This window comes from Pleurodeles waltl, chromosome 1_1 (assembly GCF_031143425.1).
Source record: "Pleurodeles waltl isolate 20211129_DDA chromosome 1_1, aPleWal1.hap1.20221129, whole genome shotgun sequence".
NCBI lineage: Eukaryota > Metazoa > Chordata > Amphibia > Caudata > Salamandridae > Pleurodeles > Pleurodeles waltl.
In genome coordinates this window covers 995,983,913-996,001,934 of record NC_090436.1, presented here as the reverse complement: position 1 = coordinate 996,001,934, position 18,022 = coordinate 995,983,913, and the positions used below count along the sequence as shown (strand labels likewise).

The 18,022-nt window shown below is 43.5% G+C and overlaps 1 protein-coding gene across 2 annotated transcripts in view; it reads left to right on the top strand.

Moving 5' to 3' along the window:
• The window catches only part of USO1 (USO1 vesicle transport factor), a 565,160-nt gene that overhangs the window by 124,546 nt on the left and 422,592 nt on the right, over positions 1-18,022 (top strand). For both annotated transcript variants that reach the window (XM_069230285.1, XM_069230286.1), the window contains exon 6: positions 12,677-12,779. In XM_069230285.1, coding sequence (XP_069086386.1) covers positions 12,677-12,779 — 103 coding nt within the window. The remainder of the gene's footprint in view (positions 1-12,676; positions 12,780-18,022) is intronic.

Genomic DNA, 18,022 nt, shown 5'->3' with positions numbered 1-18,022 from the left:
TGATGGTTCAACTCCTGTCAGGTTCTCTGAACGCCAGGGCAGATAAACTCAGCCATCGATGCCTAGGGGATCACGAATGGCATCTCCATTCGGAAGTGGCACAAGGACTCTTTAAGCAGTGGAGAGAGCCTTAGTTAGATCTGTTCGCCTCCGCAGAGAACGCGCAAAGTCAGCAGTATTGCTCATTGGAGTTTCCAAGGCAGCACTCACTCAGACCTCCTTTACGCCTTTCCATTCATACCACTTCTGTCCAGAGTTCTCAAGAAGATCAGGAACGACTGGGCCCAAGTAATCCTGGTGGCTCCGGACTGCGCGTGAAGAGTCTGGTATCCCGAGCTTCTGAAAATGAGCATTGATGCTCCAATCAGGCTGCCCCTTTTGGAAGATCTTCTGTCGCAGCAGCAGGAGAAGGTACTCTACCCTTATTTTGGCAGCCAGACGTCCATCCATCAAGCCAGTATATGCCTGCCAATTGAGGTGCATTGTATATTATTGTACAGAAAGATCTATTGATTCTCTTTCTCTCTCTGATATTCTTCTCTTTATCTTGTCTTTTGCCCAGCAGCGCTGTGCATTGAGCACTCTGAAGGGTTATCTATCTGCCTTATCTGCTTTTCTTTGGATACCCGTCCAGCCTTCATTATTCAGATCTCCTATTGTAAATAGATTTCTTAAAGGGCTTGTACATATGTTTCCGCCTACGCCCTTTTATTATGCCTCAGTTGGACTTAAATCTAGTTCTCACCTATCCTATGTGCACTCCTTTAGCCTTTAACACAATTGTCCCCTCCGGCTGCTCACCATCTAGACAATCTTCTTAGTGGCAATAACATCTGCCAGGAAGGTGAGTGAGATGCAGGCTCGCTCGTCAAAACCTCTGTATCTCACCATGTTTTCATACAGGGTAGTGCTTTGCACTAGTGCCTCTTTCCTCCCTAAGGTAGTGACCCCATTTCACCTGGGTCAGAACATTACCATGCCCATCTTCTTTGCTCCACAGCATCCCTCTAAGGAAGAGGAGTGACTCCGTCAACTGGACCCAAAAAGTGCTGTGTCGTTTTACCTTGACCGCACAAAAGAGATCGGGGTGGATGACCAACTCTTTGTGGGTTACGTAGGAGCAAAGAACGGTAGCGCAGTGCAGAAATGAACCATTTCACGCTGGGTCGTTCTCTGAAAAAAAATCTGCTACACTTTGACCAGGAAGCAGTCTCTTGAGGCTTGAGGACTCATTTCTCCAGGGGCAAGGCTGCTAGCACTGCGTTTGCGAGAGGTGTACCAGCCCTAAACATCTGTCAGGCTGCAACGTGGTTGTTTCTGCGCACGTTTGCCAAACACTACTGCCTGGACAGTCTAGTCCGCAGAGTTTGGTATTTTTCCTGTTTGGTCCTGCAGGACTTTTTAGTTTGAGGACAATTTGTCCGCACCCCCCAGCTGGAGGTTATGGCTCGGGGATCTATTTTGAAGTTAAGGAACCTGCAGCTAGAAGTCTCTATCAGATGAACAAGTTATTTACCTTTTGTAACACATTATCTGATAGAGACTCTATCTAGCTGCTGATTCCTTACATGCACCCATGATTCCCCGCTCTGCGGACCATATTCTAGGATTAAGGATTGTCCCTTTCAGGGCCTTAGTTTTTTCTCACAGACAAAACTGTTGATTCTTATCATTGCTCTGCACTTCTGGCGTGGAAGTTTGTGGAAAAGTACTGACATATGCGTGCCTTGGTGCTGCGTTTATAGTCAACCGTGATGTCGCAGGCAGCGCCGACGACGCCACGCAGAGCTGTGCCATGCCCTTCAATGGCGTGTGCAATGGTATTGCTCAGCAAAGGTTCTGTATTTCAAGCTTATGGCTTTAAATTCTAAAGGTAAGGAATCTGCAGCTACATAGAGTTTCTACCAGATAATGTGTTACCGAAGTTAAGTAACTTGTTCTTTAATGCCTGGGGATTTAGCACTCATAATCTGTCTGCAGGCTGAGCAATATTCTTGCATAGAAGTCCTATGTTAACCTTATTTGGTGAACCTTCTGTTTTTCGAAATTGTCGGAAGTTTGTTGAAGAAAAGCAAGGGAGAACCCTGGTAGTCCCTATAAAATGTTTTACTTTTATAGATGTGCTGTTTCTTGATGTTATGTGTAAGAGTGCAGACCATGAGGGATGGGTTATTGAGACTTCAGTCAATTTGGTGTCATCTTCCCCAAAGGAATCTCCACAGTTCATCACAGGCTAAACACTGGATTGTGTGTTGATGTTTCAGAGCTTACCATATATTTAAGTGCCCCATGCACTTAAATATAACCATGACTCCCTTTTTTAAGGTGCTCTGTTGCTGTAAATGTACCATTGCCAAATTTCAACAGTGACTATATGAATAGACATATCTATATAGGAAACCTGCAAGTTTCTTCGACTCATTTCTTGGGAATGAGATACCCCACCTGCTTTTGGTACAGAAATTGAAAGTATTGTTTCAGAGGAAGAGCCTGTTACTGGTGTGTTTGAGTCTCACTTGAAGTCTGGAAACTGGCTGTACCAGTGCAGATAGGAGCACAAATCTAAAATTGCTGATCCAAGCCAGAGTGTTTGTCTTTTTCATCCTTGCGCCGATTAAGGCAGGGACTGCATCACACACTTCACTTAATAAGCCCCTTAAGCTAGCTAGTATGTGAGTTGTCCTCAACAGGATGAAATTCACCATTGTGCAATCCATAACTCAAGTCCCAGAATTTGTAGACTGACTTTTTTTCTTTTTCTTCTTCTTCTTTTTTTTTTTTTTTTTTTTTTTAAATACATGTCATTGGCTAAGAGTGACTGAGTATGTCGGGGGAATGAGTTATTAGAGCGGTTTTTCGGGTTTTGTGTCCTCTGAACTAAAAGTGACCTTTAACTACATGTTTCTCAGTGGGTTTCCTTTTTTCCTTTTTTATGATGTTCAGCATTCACTTCCAGTGTACCCATTTTGAAATATACATGGCCTCTTGCCCAGCCCTGCCCCTGTGTGCAGCAGAAGTTGGTTGTAGGGTCTGCCTGTTGTTGGCACAGAGCTCAATTTGCTGGTGGACAAATTTCATTCAGATTCATGAAGCAGTGCATGAAGTTAAGAAATGTTTTGCTCTCCTGTTTTTCTCAGACCCTGCACTTCATAATTGGATCTGCACTAAGCCCACCATTCCTGCACTAGCTTTAACTTCGTAGCACATTCATCAAACAACAAAGGAAATGAAAATTGTATTACACTCCCCTAATATTGCCCCACCCTTAATGGAGTGACACAAAAAGTTACGCAGCAATAAAAAAAACAATCAGTCCAAACTTCTGTCAGATTTTGTGCATATTCACGACAAATTGGCAATTTGTTAGAAACTGGCCATCCTGTTTTGACAGAGCCACCTCCTGCCACCCTTAACAAATCATTACGGTTTTAAAAATATTAAGTGTAATGTCAACATACTGTTTGCCAAATTACAAGAAATTGTCAACCTGTATCAAAGTTATAAGCAAACTAACAAAAAAGCTCATGTTTCCAAAAACTACTGAACTGATTTATCCTAAATTAACAAAAGCATGCTTCCTGAGGTCGGTTCTACATGCTAATTTTGGTGTAAATCTGTTTAGTATCTTTGACTGCAGGTATGAGTAAAATTCCCAGTGGGATCCAAATTGTGTAAACACATTATTTTGCCCCTTCCCACCCCCCCTCAAACTTTTTTCATGAACTGCATGATATTTGACTTGTCGGATGGTATCTGGCTACCACTATAAGCAAGTGGAAAATTCGGTGCATATTCATTGATGGCCACCACAGTTGGAGGCAAATCAAAAAAAGCTTTTCAGTGTAAAGTGTGAGGGACACCATAACTACAAGGTGGCAACTGCCACTGTGTTATGTATGTACACAATGAACTACTGACACTGTGTGATGCCCTTACCTGCTTTGAGAAGTCAAAATCAACTAACTTAGTTTATACTCCATCCTTTTGTTGATTCACTTAGAATCAATTAAGTTTTGCTGTGTGTGCGCAATATAAGGAAGATTCTACCTTGGCTGGGTCTTCAGTGTGGCACTTCTGTTTTTGCCCTTAAGTCTTTTGTAGCTTCAGTCACAGTGATATTTTAATGGAGGCAAAAATGAATTTTCTAATTGCTGTTAACTTGGCTCAGGGAGTGGGTAAGTTACCTGCTCCAGCTTGTTATGAGGTGTGCATTGTATTTTTATTTTTTTTGGTAAAGAAAGCTGCTGTTTCCAGTCATCTTGTATCCTACCAAATGTACTTGGAGATTTTCCATATTAACCAGAGCATTATAACAACTTTCTGTTTTTAGTTTTTTTTTCCCCCTAACCTGCCCTCTTATGCTCAGAGGAACCTTAGTACTCTTGCTGTCAGCACTACTGTTGGTGCCAATAGCAATTAGATGACAGCATACATTTATTTTATAAAGTGCAAGTCTGTTCCCTTGTTTCCATTTTGCAGGCTTGATAAAGAAGAACTTAGCAAATAAATGAAGGAGCATAAAATAAGTAAAATGAAAGCGAGAATTATTTTAAAATCTATACATCGTGTATAGCAGAATGTCAGCAGTTCTGGATATCACTCAAGTAAAACAGAAAACATGCTTTTGTGAAGATAGTTGTCTGTGATATAATTCATTCACAATTAAGACTGTCAAGGAGTCTCAGCAGACATTATAGGCACAAAAAGGTTATTTGCGTTGTGCAAACAATGTGAGAAATTCAAGCGCTGTTTGAAAAGGGGGCCATCAATAGGGTGCGAGCATGAGAACACAGGACTGGATGATACTTTTGTTAGCCCCTGATGCCCAGGAAGGACAGAGGACTTTTTCCTATTCTAGACCTTTGCCCTCTGAACATCTGTCTCTAGATGGACAAGTTCAAGATGTTCACTCGGACTCAAGTTTTGTCTGCCCTGGTTTCAGGAGGCTGGCTGGTGCCATTGAATTTGCAGGATTCATATTTCCACATCCCTATCATACAACAGCTAACTGCGGTTCCAAGTGTGCCACAAGCAATTTAGTTCTCTGTACTTCCCTTTGACCTCACCAGTGCCTTTCGGGTGTTTATAAGATGATGATGGTGGTTGGTTGCAGTGAATGTTTGAAGGTGGGGTTGGGGCTCCCTGTCTTCCCAAACATCAACAGTTGACTATTTAAAGCAAGCTTGCCCCATACAGTTGTAGACCACTTTCAAATGACTGTGAACCTCCTAACATTTTTTGGGTTCTCAATCAACGTGCCAAAGTCGCACTTCTCTACTTTCTCAGTGGCTCCCCTTCAATGGAGCCATTCTGCATATGGTGGCGCTCAGAGCCCAGGACATGCAGGCTATGATCCTGATGTTTTCACCTTTGAGCTCTCTGTATCCTGCTAGTGGGGCACACCATGTGGCACACGCAGGCTCTGCAATGGGTTCTGAAGTCTCATTGAGCTCAGTATAAAGGAAACCGGTCATACTCCATCCCAGTGTCAGAGTAGACAGCACAGGATCTGCACTGCTGTTTGTTAGACTGCAAGTGACAGACACATCTCCCTACCTCACGAAGAGCTAAAGGTTGTGATGGATTTATTGTTCCTAGGTTGTGGATGCCACCATGGAGAGGTGGTTAACAAAGTACTCGGATGTGAAGCAGTGGACCAGTCTGATGGAGTAGCTTACGATTTACTTGCCACTAAAAGACATTCTCCTGGCCATCAAGGGGAATGGGTGCAGGTCTTGTCCGACAACACCACACAATGTGGAACTGTAACAGACAGGTTGGGGTGGGGGATGTTGATCCTCTGCAATTAGACTTTGTGGAGCTGACTGAGTCGTCATGGAATCTCCATGGTCATACAGCACCTTGCAGGATCTTTAAAAGCCAGGGCAGACAAACTCGGTCAGTGGTGCTAGTGAATGAAGAATGACTGTTAAACTCGGGTGTCATGGCTGGCTTTTGCCAATGGAGGAAACTTTGCCTTGATCGTTTTGCCGCATACAAGAGTATGTGGTGTCCATATGCTTATGTGTTGGGGTTCCCAAGGCAACTCTCCCTCAGAGACACCTTTCAACTGGAATAGAGCTCTGGACTCCTGTATGCCTTCCCACTGCTTCCGCTCCTGCTCAGAGTTCTGAAGAAGATTAGAAACAACTTGGGCCCAAGTCATCTTAGAGGCCCTGGATTGGGCCAGGCAATTGTGGTATCCCAAGCTTCTTGCCATGAGCATCTGTCCTCAGCTGTGGCCGTTGCTTCTCAAGGACCGCCTGTTGCAGCAAAAGGGTAGAGTACTGTATCCAGCCATGAAAGCCCTGCACCTCCATGCTTGGGGATAGAGTGGATACAGTAAACTGCTTTTGACCTTCCTCCTGAAGTAGTACATGTCATACCGGCAGCCAGTAGCTCATCTACCAGAGCAATCTATTCTGGATGTTGGGGAAAGCTTGGGGAATGGTTTGCTGCTTGGTGTATCTCTCTGCAGTTACAACCTTTACAAGCCCAGCTGGCTGATGTTTTACTGTTTTCTTTCTCTCTCTCTCTCTTGCTCCCTCCCTTCATCTTGTTGCTACTGTAAGGTTACTTGCTGGCGTTTTCTGCTTTTTGTTTGCCAGATCAGCCATAATTGTATTAATCTCCTGTTCTATGTTTTTTTTTTTTTTTTTTTTAAATGAGTTGACTCACAAGTTTCCACCTAAACCTTTTGTGATGCTACAGTGGGACTTTAATTTGGTACCTATGTTCTTGATGTGCACTCCATTTGAACCGATGTAAAGCTGCCATCTGCATCTATCAGCCCTGAAAACAGTGTTTCTCATAAGGATCTGTAGTGCTTTCCTCTTATTTAGTTTCTAAGCACTACATAAAACACCAGAAATGCACTTTTGAGTTCAAAGAAGCCTTTTATTGTTGTTAATTCTTCCCCAACCACAATATTTATGAATGACGAATTAGTAGCTTTCAAGTCCGCGTTAATCAAACAAAATATATCAGTTTGCAATATACACAGCAGGTTATATTTATAAGATATTGAATGCAAAGCAAAACAAATACTTCACCGTGTGGGAAACTATCTACAGCTTCATCTTTCTAAGGTCTGCAAGCTGATGACCCCTGTCAGCCGCGAGAAAGAGATTCATCTACCCACACGGGATTGCTGGCAGCTGGCGCCAAGCTCCAGCACGAGGTCCGGCAGATTCGAATCTGACTCTCTGCAGCCTGTGTCATTCGTTACAAAGGTGTGCCCCCTCCTCTCAGACCTGGGAAACTGAGCAAGCCTTTTGGAGACTGGCCAGGTCTCCAAGACTACTCCTGTTCCCAAGCTCAAGCAGAGAGAACAACACCATGTACCCTCTCTTATCATGTCTAGTCTACTGTGAGAAAAACATCTTGGTTCAAAAACACAGCTTGGAAAAATACAGCTTGGATTCTCAACTGCAATGTCTAACTCCACGTTAAAGGCAATAGGCAGCTAACCTAAGTATCAAATGCAATGTCTAGTGTCATGTCAAAGCCAATAAGCATCTAAGCTGAATACAAAATGCAATGTCTTATATCATGTCAAAGCCCATAGGCAGTTGAGCTGAATACAAAATGCAATGTATAATATCATGTCAAAGCCAATAGGCAGCTGAGCTGAATATAAAATGCAATGTATAATATCATGTCAAAGCCAATAGGCAGCGGAGCTGAATATCATGTCAAAGCCAATAGGCAGTTAAGCTGAATACAAAATGCAATATATAATATCATGTCAAAGCCCATAGGCAGAATATCTAATAGCATGTCAAAGTCAATAGGCAGCTAAATTGAATACATCATGTCAAAGCCAATAGGAATGCAATGTCAAAGCCAATAGGCGGCTAGACTGGATACAGCATGTCAAAGCCAATAGGCAGAATACAGAATGTAATGGCTAATGCAATGTCAAAGCCCATAGGCGGCTCAACTGAATACAGAAAGTAATGGCTAATGCCATGTCAAAGCCAATAGGCAGAATACAGAATGTAATGACTAATGCAATGTCAAAGCCCATAGGCGGCTAAACTGAACAAAACATACCATGTGCTACTGGTGAACATTGAGCAACTAATATGCGCAGTGGTGAAACACAAAGTCATTGGTCAAACAAACTCCATCAAATGGCAGTACAGGATCACATCAGTGTAGGGTGTGAGTGACTTACAGGCATTTTCTATCTGACAACCGTATATCCACCACCTTCCTGGACAAACCAGTGCTCAAGATTATGGCGGCATTTCTGGCAAAGCTTGTGATGCCTTTACACATCAAACAGTGTATCATTTTTTTCAATATTCTTTTCACTGACTGACTCGCTAAACCAGAGCCTAAGAGAGACTCCCCAGTTCCACCCCAAGAGAGTTCTGAGCTTCTGTATCGATCGCATCAAGAAACATTGAGTGAATGATCAACTCTTTGTTGGGTTTGCAGGAGCTCAGAGGATAAGGCTGTGCAGAAGAGAACAATTTTAGAATAGATAGTCCTCTGCTTGAAGATCTGCTGTGCACTGGCTCAGGTGTGAGGGCTCATTACACCAGAGCTAAGGCTGGCATCGTTGTGCTGGCGTATGTACCGCCTGACCTGGATGTCTGCCAGACTGTGGCATGGGAATCATTCACTACGTGCCTGAAGCACTACTGCCTTGATAATGAGGTCCAATGAGAGGGGCTCATTGCCAGTTTCGTCCTGCAGGACTTTTTGATCTGGCCCATTCCTGGAGAGGTTCTGCTTTGATATCAATACACAAGGTGAGGGATCTGCGGTTGAAAATATTCTTTAAAAAGAATAAGTTCATAAACTTAGGCAACAGCCCTCTGGTGGATACTCTATCCAAAAACTCCCTGTTCTTTGGAATGTCCCTTTTTCCACATTCAAAAGGTTCCAGTCAGAGCTCTGCACACCATATGATCTGATTAATGCAAGCTTCCATGGCTGGCGGCATGGACCCATATCAGAAACAAACTTGACGTTGTCATGCAGTGGTGGAATTCGGGAGTATGATTGGATAGTCTAGTTTTTAACCAAATCTGTTGGCAAGGAAGAGCTTAAGTTGTAAGACCAAATGGGCATTTTCTCTTAATATATGTAATCTGATCTAGTGCCACCTTTGCGTAGGAGATACAGAACCTGATTATGACCTTGGCGGATGGGATACTGCATCACAAACGTGACGGATATCCGTCTGCCGTATTACAAGTTCCATTATATCCCATGGAACTTGTAAACTGCGGACAGGACATGGGTCACCTTTGTGACGGTGTATCCCATCCACCAATGTCGTAATCAGGCCCAAAGTCTTGTGTTCTGACAGTCAAAACGCCACCAGAGTCTTGTTGTCTCCTCAGTCTATATTTGTATGGAAAGATTCAAATAAAAGTGGAGTGTTTAGAAAAAAATGAATTTCACTTGGTTCTCTCATCAGCCCCAGAATCATGAATAGATGTCTCATCTCATGCTCCCATAGATGGCCGGGTGGCTTGCAAGAACTCACAGTGATAAATGTCACTGATTTAAATGTCCATGAAATCTGGAATAACCTATGGCCCTCGGTGTAAAATACCTTTACGACCCTTCTTGAGGCATTAAGTAATTGGTTCATCACTCCCTCCTGAAAGAGAAGCACACCGCATCAATACATTAAAAGGGAGATGAAACATCAGTTGTTGGCATTATTAAATCCTCCAGAGGTCATGGGAATCACTAAATAAGTGTTTTCTTCTGAGGAATATTTCTTACTGCAGATTCCTCACTGTTAAAGTGTCCTGAGGCTCCAGATTGAATCCAAAAGACTTAAACAGCATTATTCCTGCACTTTGATAGATGGAGCGATGTGGATCCACATTGACTTAGTTCTTATCTGGAAATGGTGATGGAACCACATATAAATGACCCCCCTGTGCGCCAACGTCAGTTCCTTTCTTTTCACTTTTTTGCATGCGGATACAGATCTCTTTCCACATCAGTTGAAATGTGTTTTCATTTATTATTATTATTATTATTATTATTATTTTTTTTTTTAATCAAAGTTATTTTTCACAGTGTGCAAGGGAAGTCTGCCCTCTCCTAAAAATAGGACATCTTACTGGTGGATCCTTCTCTTTGTTCAGTGAAGCTATCCTTTTTTGTTTCTGTTCGACCTGCTGCATCTTCCACCCACATCAGATCTGCTTTCAGAGGGGCATCTCTCCCTCTTAATTAAAGACTTTCACCTCTTTTGGTTGAAGGAGCCACAGTGTGTTCTAGCACATGAAATAAGGACTGGCTAGTACTCTTGCTATTTCTTTGTGCTGAAGGACTAACCTCCTAGTTTAAATCTCTGGCCCCTGAATACCTTCTTGTGGGAAGACAGTTCCAAGATGCCTACATTGGTCAAAGTTCTGTCTGCCCTAATCCAGGTGACTGGATATTCTCGTTGGACCTGCAAGACAGCATTTCCCTAGTAATTGACCAGTTGGTGGTATTTTTGTATGTCAAAGTGGAGAAACCCAGCCAGTGGCACCTTGCGGATCACAAATAGTGGTTAGCTCCCGAGGTGACGAAGTGCATCTTCCAGCATTGCGGAGCATCCTGGTTAGATCTTTTCCAAAGTGTTGAGCATTTTGTTCACTGTAGTTTCCAAGAAGGCGTGCTCTGATTTGCATTCAGAATGTAGTGTAGCATGAGGCTCATCTATGCTTTTTTGCAGCTGCTTCTCCTGCCTCAAATTCCGAAGATCAGGAACTACCAGGCTGATTTCATCATAATGACCCCAGATTGGGAAAGGAGTGTGGCACAGGGAACTTCTGGGCATGAGCATTTGTATTTCATCAGGCTGCCAGACGTCCCACTTGAAAGACACTCTACGCTGGACACTGGGATAAATTTGTGGCTTTGTGTGGCACCTGCAGTACGGATGCTTTACAGGCCAAACTGTCAGATGTCTTGTGTTGCTTATTTTTGTCCCAACAAGGACTTGCTGTGGGCACCCTAAAAGATTGCCAGGAGTGAACCCCAAGGTGGCTCAGTGCAGCTGCCTTTCACCGCCTTTTATCCTGCAAAAGTGGTTTTGAGGCGCAGGTCAGCCTTTTTGCCAAAGATAATGACTTCTTTCCACGTTGAGCAATCCATGACTCTCCCAGCATTCTTTGCTTTGCCTCACTCCTTGAAAGAGGATGAAAGGCTCCATTGGCTGGACCCCAAGGAAGTATTGAGCTTTTACATGACCAAAGACTTTGAGCATCTTTGATCATCTTTTTGTGAGGGTCTCTGGGGAGAAAAGGGGCAAGGCAATGCAGAAAAAGACTCTGTCAAAGTGGATAATCCTCTGCATTAAGATCTGCTGCACATTAGCCAAAAAGCACCCTGCACAAGGACTGATTGGCCATTCTACGAGAGCCAAGGCTGTTGCCACTGGGTTGGCACATGGAGCGCCTGCTATTGATATTGCTCATGCACAATGTGAGCATAGGAAGCACTTTTGGCAGTGAGGTATGATAGGAAGAGAACTGAGTCTGTTCGGCCCGGGATGTCTTTTTGGTATGAGTCATTTCACAGACCCATCACCTTGGGATGCACTATTTAGGTATCTGTTTTTAAGAGCAGCCTGTACGGTTAGAATATATATCAAAAGAACAGGTTACTTACCTTTGGTAATGCGCTTTCTGGTGTATTCGCTATCTAACTGCAGATTCCTCACCTATAGAATATCCCCAGGTGCCAGAATGCATCTGGAATACCATTTTTTTTTTTTACATTTAAAAGGCTAGAATTAATAGACCGTATAGAAGTTGAATGTAATACATCTACTCTCTGATACTGTTTGCTAGTGACCATATGTTGCAATGCTGAAATAGTGCTTCATGACTTGACCATAGATACATGAAAACTCCAAGTAATCTAAATGCCTGCCACCCAAAAGATGAAGGTATGAGAATGAGACCAGTGCTTAATTTGAGCTGGTAGTTGCAGGGTTGTGTGTGTGTGGGGGGGGGGGGGTGAGGAGGGGGGGGGAACTAAGAACCAGCACCCATTTCTGGGCACTGGAAAGATTGAGGAAGAGAACGTCAGCCAAACCATCACAAAGCGAAAACTGGAACCTGCAAGAGTGAGAAAAAAGGGACAGGGAGTGTCTGGAAGTGGATTAAAGACTACCAGCCTTGGTATTTGCCATGCCAACGTTTAATTGCCCGACTTCCGAGCAGAGCTTTGTTCACTGGTACTGTGCACTGGTACTCTTTCTTTCGCAAACTAAGCACTGAATGAGACCAAATGTCTGATGCAAAGTTTCCTGGTGCCGTTAGAGTCCTTAAGAAAGTGTTTTTTTTATTTATTTTTGTGGTTTTTTTTAACCCTGTTACTCAGGCTACTTACTGCCTGATATTTGATGATTCATAGGCTAAATAGTTAAGTTTCCTATAGATCTCCTGGCCACAATTAAACTCTGGTGAGTCTAATCCTGGAGTTTTGTAAAACTCTCGGCCACATTCCTGTCTTTTCTTTCACCACCATGCAATTATAGGACAGGTACTTATTATACAAAAAAACAGGCTTATTTCTACTTCAATTGGAACATAGGAAATGGGTCTCATATAGTATCTGAAACATCTTCAGTTTAATATGAAATATTTGTTAACATTTAAGACTTGTAGAACATAATTTTATTGCTTTTTCTCTTTCCCCTCAGGAGTTCGATTTCCATGTACGGTGGCCAGGTGTTAAACTTCTCACTTCAGTTCTGAAACAACAAGGTTCTCCAGTGCAGCAGATTATTCTAGTCAGTCCAATGGGTAAGTGTTTAACCACTTAGTGTGGTGCATGAAGAGCAACAGAAAACAGATACTGACTGCTGCTTAATAGCCACATGTTTTGCAGTGACACTTTGGCCCTCATTACAAGACCGCCAGAGTCGCAGTGGCGGTCCGACCGCCACATTACGACAGTGGCTGTAGTGCTGCGGTTGCATCGCCACTTTATCGCCACAGGATGGACTGGCGGTGCTGGCTGTCCTAATCCTCCAGGGCAACGCTGCAATTTAGCATTGCCCTGGAGATTCCGACTCCCTTCTCTGCCAGCAGTTTCATGGCAGAAGCAGCGCCGGGAAAAGGTTGGTGGAGATGGGGTGCAGGAGGCTCGGGGGGGGGGGTGTGAAGCACAGCCCATGCACTTGGCATGGGCAGTGCTATACCCCCTAGGCCAGCCTGATCGTGATGTTCACTGCCTGCTTTGCAGACAGGAAACACTGTAAAAAGGTGCTGATTTTATGCTATGGACGATCAGTTTGGTGAGAATTGGCACTGCATTTACCTTAGCTGTTAATTTTAAAAAGGAGAGGACCAGTGGCAGTCTTGCATTGCCCTTTTATTCTTCTGGTGCATCGTTCTCATCTTACTTTTTGTGTTGCCCTACTACTACTGAGGCGTGTGTCCTGCTTTGAAGGTGTGCATACATTTTTTTGTGGGTAAAGGTTAGCTCCTACGGGATTTCTGTTGTTAATGCCCCAAGATTCCTTCTATGCTATGTTCAACAAATGCTTAGCTAAGGGTCAATTAACATTTTGCAGCTCTTAACTGGCAGTCGCTGGACATTCGAAAGTAGACTTTAGTTAGTGAGATGTGGAGCCAGATGCAGTAGTGTGCTTAACACAGTTTGTGTCAGTGATTGAAGAGATACTTTTCAAATGCCCCTGCTGTCCTTAGAACATTTGTTGGTTCTATCTGTCTCGCACAGTGTGACAATACTTCTTAGTTAATACTGGCGATTTGCTACCACAGAAAAAACAATGTTACTCTGAAGGTGCCTCTCTACCTCAAAGTTAAAGCTGATAACGGTTACTTTAAGTTTGATTAGGGTCTTTCATGTTGTCTCTCCCCAGAGCCACCTTCACATGCAGTGGAATCATGGTACAGATATTTTATGTCCAGCAATGTCTCATGTCGTGTGTATGTCTTTGTGATGTGCCTGTCTTGTGAGGATCCTTAGTCCCTCATGTAATGGAGTTAATACAGTGTTGTGTTCCTCTAGCGTCAGTTAAAGTATCAACTGGTGCTGAGCTGCAAATTATACCTGTCCTCCTGGTGGGGCATACATATGATCTTTATCACATTCAGTTTGTAACTAAATGTGCCCTCTTATCACTGAAGCATCCAAATAGATCACTTCAAATTCCTAGGGTACTTGATGGCCTGAAATTGAGAGAGGGACCACCAAGCTTTCCAGGGATCTGGTCCACATCTTCAGTTTTTGATTTAAATGGAAGTCCATGCCAAAAATCCCTTCACAGGGTCATCCCTCCAGTGTTTAGCAAAATAAAGAATTGCAAGAGAGGCCAGAAGTATGATTCTGTCAACTAGTTTGTAGTGTATTGTGTCTGTCGGAATCTAGATGTTGCTCCTTCCAGCCCGCGATTCTGGTACCATATTTTTAAAACATTTTTTTTTATATTCTGAGTGACAGTAGATATTGTTAAAAACAGAAGTAATAAGGAGTAGTCTAGGTTTTTATGGTTTTGTGACCCTTCAACTAAAGTGTTAACATGTTTAAGCTCTTATGGAGGCCAGAAAGGTATCTGGCTTTCATCAGGACATGCATTTAAATGTATTGTCCCGGTCAATGATAGGGCACCTAAATTTTGGATTGTATTTTTTTAAATATATGTTTATTGGCAATTTAAGCATCAACGAGTCAAAAAACAAGCAAGACATTTACATTGGGCATCTGTATCAGTACGTATTAATACATTCCACATATCACTCTACTTGTAGATATAGTGAAATTGCCAGTTACTGTCCTCACTATGTCAAGTTATTTGGAATATACTTCTAATCGTAGTTTAGTCAATACTTTAATGCCATTATTTAACAAATCCAACCGGTAAACCTTGGATGCATAAATATATCCTCCCACCTATAGAGTGGCAGGCTGGTGGGGGAGGAGGGAAGTGCTGGAATGAAGCCCAGGCAGGCCAATTCCTACTCTGAGACTTGCAGAAATATTAAGAAGGGGGCCTAACCCCAAGGTGGGGCTGGGGGGGTGCAGATGAAAAGGATCATTACACTCTACTTCATTCCATTCCACAATGGGTGATTAGTGTGAAATGGTAATCATTTTGGATTCCACTACTTTAAGATATTTCTGCCAATTTAAAGGGTTAGTTGGGATCAGGTACCCGAGGTCAACACTTCTTAAAGCCTCTTGTTCGGATATTATGCTAGCCTGCAGATCCAGTAACCATTGTCATAGTGGTGGGGCAGCAGTTAACTTCAGTGTATGGCTATTTGGTGCTTCGCCATAACTAATGCTAAATCTGTACATTTGTTCAGGGATATGCAGGCTGCTGATCGGGATGTGATTCCTAATAGAAAGTGCAAAGCATTAGTCGTACGTTTGTAGCCCAAGGCCTCAGTGAGGAGGCCCGCCACATCCTCCCAGTAGGGAGTAAAACCAGGGGCACATCCAAACCATGTGTGTCCAGTTAGCGTTGGTATTTCGGCTATTGGGGCAGGAGCCAGAAGACCCCGGGTACATGCAGGCCAGTCTCGTGGGTGTGAAGTACGTATGGTGTAAATAATTAAACTGTGCATATTTCAGGCGGGCATTTATGGAGGCTAATTTTGGCATCGCCAGGCATTGTGCCCATTGTTTATCCATAAGTGTTGCGACAAGTATTTCGTTCCAGTGAATATGAAGCGAAAGGAGTGGCATACTCCTGTCCCTGCTTAGTGTTGTGCTTAGCCATGTGACAGCATGGCGATAAGCCTCATGAGTCAGCATGACCTGAAGGGACTGCGAGGTGTCTGGTTCATCATGCGTTTTGTGCTAAACCCTGTAAAGATGTCTCGTTAAGAAGGGGTAGATTAAAAAGAAGCCCAAGGGTATACCATAATTAGCCTCCAAACTGTCAAAAGTGGAGAGCATTTTATCATTGAAAAGGTTGCCCCATGATGTAAGCCCAGATTCCATCCATCTGTGTGCACCTGGTCGGGAGCCAAGTTCTGAACAATTTGGCATCACCCATAGAGGCAGTTCTGGGGTATAGAGGGGACAGAATGGTAGAGAGGATAGAGCCCCTGCTAGTACCCTTCCCAGGTTGCCCTCCTCCATATCCCTATGGGCATGATGCACACAATCCCCAAAGTATTTGATCGAGTTGTAGGCCCGAGGAAGCAAAGTGTGCGGGAGCCCCTGTTTTTGTTTTGCGGATAGGAGTGACTGAGGCTTATCTCAATCTACACTCAAACCAGAGGCATTTCCAGATCGTCTCAGCAATGCCATAAGCCATGGAATCACTGCACTATCGTTTCAAAGGTATACTAGTGCATCATCCTCATACGTTGATATGTACCAACGATTTCCTGAATAAAGTCCCCAATTAGGTGCCTGATTCTGAAGTTGCCACGCCAGTGGCTCTTTGGCAAGTGCAAAGATAATAGACGACAAGGGGCAACCCTGACAAGTGTCACATTCGATAGTGAATGGGTCAGATATAGTAGCACCAGTTTTCACTCGGGTTAGCAGCGAGTTATATTACAATTATATCCATTTCAGTAATCTGAGGCTGATTAAGAATCTACAGAGAACTTCCATTAGGTATTTCCACCCTTTGGTGTTGAACGCCTTTTCGATATCAAAGGATGCAACCCAGGGGTGGGTACTTGTTGCTTGTGCCTAATGCATCAGTGAGATTAGGTTACGAAGTTTCAGGAGGGTGTTCTTGCCAGATATGAACCCGTTTTCATTGGAGTTTATCTCGTGTTGCACTATAGAGATCTAACGGTTGGCCAACACTTTACCAAGGATTTTATAGTCTTTTTTTGTCAGTGAAAGTGGGCAGTTTAAGCCCAGGAGCAGTGCAGCTCTGACCTGTTTAGGAAGCACCACCAATGTTGTCTCCCTAAGGGTTTGGGGGAGGGTAACACGCCCACTGTGTAAGCCTATGTGTATAGTTTGAGGAGGTGGGGGGCCAACTGAGACTGAAAGGTGGAGTACAATTTCACCAGCCAGCCATGGGCCCCAGGTGTCTTACTACGTGCCATATCACGTGCCATCTGTGCTATCGCTTCAGTTATCTCAGTTTCCGTGAGGGGTGTTTCCAAGTCTGCTTGCTGGGAGACTTGTATCTGTGGGAGATTATCTCCTCCAGTAAGGAGGTTATCACTGTGGGGTTCCATTTGCAGCAGGGCTGCATAGAATTTGGCTCAATAGGACTTGAAATTAGCATTGATATCCTCCTGAGTATTAAGCAGGAGGCCTATTGCATCTCATATTGCTGTGATCGGGGATCTGGGTGAATCCAAGCAGACGAGCCGTGCTAATAGTCTGCCTGCTTAGTCCCATTCCTTATGTTTTCTGGCTAGATATTAATGATAATCGTGGGGGCTTAATTTCTCCAGAGTTGTCTTAAATGGGAGTTAAAACTGGGCTAATGGGGTGGTGGCTGTCTGGTCAATAGGCAGTAGTTGTTCACATTTCCTAATGTCTGCCTCAAGCGTATTAAGGTCTTAATGGAGAGTTAATTTGACTAAGGTCTTCCAACGAGAAGCAATTCCGTTGAATGCATAAGAATTCTCCCTGAGGGCGCATGGATGTGCGCTACAGAAATCAAGGAGGCTATTGCTGTACGTGGGATTGCTGTATAATGTAGTTGACAGGTGCCCATCACTTCCTCTGACTTTGACATCCAGAAAGGAAATGTCACTGTGGTCTGAAGTCACATTTAAAACATAGAAAAGGGTTGCTTCCGTTCACCCATTGCATGAAGAGGCTCAATTATTGTTCGCCCCCATGCCATACCATAAATACATCATCAATGTATCGAACCCACAGCTCTGTATAGACAGGTGAGTTTGCATCAGATTGCGGCACTATTCACAATTCTGCGTGTGTGTAGGTGTGTGGTTTTTGTTACCAATATATGTTCTTTGTGTGATTCACTTAGGTGGTGTGTTACTTCATGTACATGCTTGACACTTGATGCATGCAGCCATCAGGGGATGCAGGGTGTCTACCAACAAGCCCATGGGTGTTTCATCTC